Genomic DNA, 4320 nt, shown 5'->3' with positions numbered 1-4320 from the left:
AATGTGCATCGCTATCTCACCATTTATTGTAAAATCGAACCCCGGCATACATACTGTATTAAGAAACCTAGATAACGAATTTTCCATCGCTCGCCGAAAGTGAAGTCACTTCGAAAGGCATCATCGTACCATCCGCCATATTGAAAAGTAAACATAAAATATTGCAATTTTTGTCAATGAGAAAGAAACGCAAAATTATGCGAACTTTTTTGTGATTCTCTATATTTAAATGGTTTTCCTCCGTACAATAAATATCTTACTAAAAATACAATAAAAGGGAAAATTAGAAAACAGAAATAAAAATCCGGTGATTTTAAAAGTTTATGTAAAAATTTGACCGTAGAGTTCGAACTTAGAAGTCCGACCCTACTGGAGATACACACCACCTCCATTATCTCCCCACTCCCTCGACCTTTAACCACCAAAATTTAATAGCATCAATCCTTCTAACAAGCAAACCGCCCTGCAAAATTTCAGAAATTTTCGACAAAATGCACAGGAGTTATTAAGCTTCAAAGATGGTGAACAAAATCGTGTCCCCCCCACACACATTAACATCCATACATAAAGAAAAAACCGAATTTTTTTTTGCATTTCTTGACACTTCAAGGTCCCGAGTCCAAAAATGTAAAAATTTTTTGGCCGATCGTCATATTTACCTTCTTATATACTGTACTGTAACCTACATAACAGCCGGTAAAGTAAAAATGAGCATCTAGAATTGCTAAGTCGAAAAATAAGGGCATGGGTACAGAATCTATTTCTACTGGTTCTACTATTTACAAAGAGAAAAATACTATTAAAATATTCATTTTAACAGATTTTTTCCTATTAAGATTACATTTATTCATTTCTAACTATAAAACAATATCTTGAATATTATAAATATATATATATTTTTGTATATATTTTATTGATTAATAAAATATTCGAATTCGAATGGTTGTATGAATTCTTTTATTCTTAACATTAGTAAGTGTCATTGGGAGTATTATAATTAGAACTAAAGTTAATAAGGAACTTAAAGGCATAGAAGATCCTAGGACATGCTCAATATTTTAATTTTGAAATTTTTCTTTCATATTCTTTATACTTGCCTCCTTAACTTCCTAATATCATCTTTTTCCTCTCGCACAAAATGTTTTATGGAATAGGTAGGAGTTTTCAGTTTACTAAAATCTGTTGGCAAGGGCGTCGCCAGAGGGGGTCAGAGGGGCAGTTGCCCCTCCCTAGACATGCGAAAAAAATTATTTAAATGCTAAGTCATTTATTGCCCGATTTATAATTCCCGCGCGATGCGACCTGAAACGCACACCTATGCGTGTTTATGTTGAATGTAAAAACGATGCCATGCATTTGTAATAAATATAATTTTTTTTTTTTTTTAAATCATAAAGTGGGGGCCTTTTTATACTCTCTTTGAGTGGTAAAGGGCCTTAAACCACAAATAAAAAAAAAATCATAAAGTGACATATCTTTTCTATAATAAGGAAATTATAAAAGAAGTAAAAGAAGCAGAAGCATATAGTGTATAAGCAGACGAAACAGCTGACATTTCTGGAACAGAACAGTTATCTATTGGACTGTGTTATTTTCATGAGAAAAACAACGAAGTCCAAAAAGTGTTTGTTAGATTTGTTGAGCTAAAAGGTCTGGATGCGAAATCTATCGCACAAACCATTGATGAATTTTTGACAAAAGAAGAACTTATTCCAGTAAAATGCGTTGGATTAGGATTTGATGGTTGTTCGACAATGTCCGGAAAAGAAGGTGGTGTACAAGCAATCTTACGCAAAAAATACACTGAAGCTTTGTTCTTTCATTGTTCTTCGCACAAACTAAATCTAGTAATCAATGATCTCAATGCTTTGACTGAAATTCGGTACACCATAAGAACCACGAAAGACATTATTTCATTTTTTCGGGAATCAATTTTGAGGAGGAAGTTAATACCTAATATTTCCACGCTCTGCGAAACAAGGTGGAGCGAGAAACATAAAACTATCAGAGTTTTTAAGGATAATTTTCATGTTATAATGGAGGCCTTAGAAACTTTATCGCGTGATGGAAACAGTGCGACTCGAAATCATGCATTCCAGCTCCGTGCCGCCGCTTCAAGAGTTTCGTTTATTCTGTGCCTTTTGTTGATAGCCAAATACTCGGTTTTGATGGAACCCGTGGTAAACGTACTCCAGTCTGTAACTTTGGACCCGATCAAGGCCTCGCAGCACATTAAGAACATTATGCAATTGCTTAAAAGACACCGCGATGATGCCGATAAAGTCACAGATGAAATTTTAAGGGATGCTTTTGTCATTGCAAAAACACTCGGACTGGAGGAGGACATGACATCAGTGCCGCGCATTTTTGGAAGACAAAGTTATCGAAGCAACCATCCAGCAAGAAGCCCTTCAGAATACTGGAAAAGGTCTTTAATAATACCATACTTGGACTCCATTATTAATTCTCTTAAAGGACGATTTGCAAAAGAAAATACTCCATCATTCGCATTATCTAAATTACACCCGGCGCAAATGCAAACCATGTCCATGGAAAGTCTCACAAAAGCTTGCCAAACTTTCTCTCAATTTTACGATTTACCAAACATAAAATACGAAATTGAACTGTGGCAACAATTGTGGCAGGATAAACCCAATGTAACTGAGCTGGCCGTTGTGGATGTTCTAAAAGAAACGAAAACTTTCTTTCCCGAAACGAGTAAAGCGCTAAAAATTTTGATTACTCTACCGTGCACAACGTGTACTGTAGAGCGATCCTTTAGCAGCCTGAGACGGATGAAAACCTGGCTAAGAAGTACCATGGTGGAAAGTCGCCTCAATGGTCTTGCTATGATGAGTGTCCATAGAAAGATCATCAATGAGAACATAAAGGATTTTAATAATAAAGTAGTAGAAAAATTCACCAAAAACCCAAGAAGATTATGTTTTAATTAAAATAATCTTCTTAAGCTTCTTAAAATTTATGAATCGTTTTTATTTTACCTACATAAAATTCACATCTTCTATCAATTTATATCATCTTGCCCCCCCCCTGGCCCATTGGCTGGCGACGCCCTTGTCTGTTGGAATTGTGAGGTTCTGGACCGATTAATTAGTTAAATTAAGGAAAAAAATTAATACGCAGTTAATTACGAAGTGGAAAAAACCCACCACCTGGCCTTCTGACTGAGAGATAAAAATGAGCAAATAACCACACAAATCAACAATCTTTAACGATGTTTTGAATAAGTTTAGAGAATAAATCCAAACAAATGGTTATTAATGGGGAAAACGTCAAAATCGATTAAATTATGAGGTAAGAAGAGTCACAACACCTCAAGTTCAAGTTCTTTATTGCCGTGCAAAGGTACAAGCCCGGTACCGCGTAAGCACAACCGGTAGTCACAACACCTCGTCGATGACGTGTAGGAATCTCGAATTTGTTTGCCTTATACGATAAAAAGAGTTAGAACACCTTGCAAAAGTATCAACAACCCGGCCGAATCGTAAAATTATTACGGCCCGTATCAGTCGGACCAGTGACACATCTCATTAAATCAAAATCACCTGATTTTACTCCCACGCTCGGGGAGAATAAAAAGGGCTCGAACTCGAGCAACGGGGCGGACAGTCCCAGAAGAGCATGGACCAAAGCTCAGTTGCAATCTGCTGCACTGTGCAAACACTACATAGACTAATATCATTTTTAAATACAGGCTTTTTACAAGTATAACAATTCTAAAAACCTCAAAGTATTAATTAAAATGTAAAATATTTAATTTAAATTAAAAAAATTTTAAATAATACAAGAGAAAACATGAATTTGAAAAGGCCAGAAAAAAATCAACTGAGTTGGTGTTTCAATTTAGATAAAAGGATGGAGAGTGGATAAATTAATCTTAAATAAAGAATTGAAAACCAGTTTTTCTAATATATAATTTAAAATATTTCCGTAAAAATACATTTGTTAGAAATGAATATAAACTGAGAATTCAATTAACTTTATACACAATATTAACAATTCCAATTCTTAATCCTAAATATAATAAAATGTCAAAAACATGAACTGCTCCGTCAGAAATATAATGTAAACAGGTCATCTGCTAAAATAGATGGGTAAGAATTAGTGATTTTTCGCACATACGATAACAGATGAATTAAGGTGTGGGATAATATAAGGTAAGTAAAAAATAGCTTAACACCCTGTAAAGTCGTCCCTACGCATAACATGGTTCTATTATGCCAAAATCTTTCCTCCCCAACTCCGATTTTGTAGCGGCGTTAAGCGACATCTGATAAGCATTGAAAAGCATGTAACAAT

At 34.9% G+C, this 4320-nt stretch overlaps 1 protein-coding gene across 1 annotated transcript; it reads left to right on the top strand.

Annotated features, from left to right (window-relative positions):
- The first annotated feature begins 1754 nt into the window (after window positions 1-1754).
- Window positions 1755-2954, top strand: LOC136975470 (52 kDa repressor of the inhibitor of the protein kinase-like). The gene has a single exon (XM_067270530.1). The coding sequence runs from the start codon at window positions 1755-1757 to the stop codon at window positions 2952-2954; it is 1200 nt and encodes a 399-aa protein (XP_067126631.1).
- Window positions 2955-4320: the final 1366 nt, after the last annotated feature.

This window comes from Centruroides vittatus, unplaced genomic scaffold (genome assembly GCF_030686945.1).
Source record: "Centruroides vittatus isolate TY-2023 unplaced genomic scaffold, ASM3068694v2 contig_371, whole genome shotgun sequence".
In the NCBI taxonomy this organism is placed as follows: Eukaryota; Metazoa; Arthropoda; class Arachnida; order Scorpiones; family Buthidae; genus Centruroides; species Centruroides vittatus.
The sequence above is the reverse complement of the archived record's forward strand: the minus strand, read 5'-3'. Positions and strand labels throughout refer to the sequence as shown.

Excerpts from the sequence above, each read along its gene's own strand:
- LOC136975470 (XM_067270530.1), top strand. The coding sequence starts at position 1,755 with ATGTCCGGAAAAGAAGGTGGTGTACAAGCAATCTTACGCAAAAAATAC.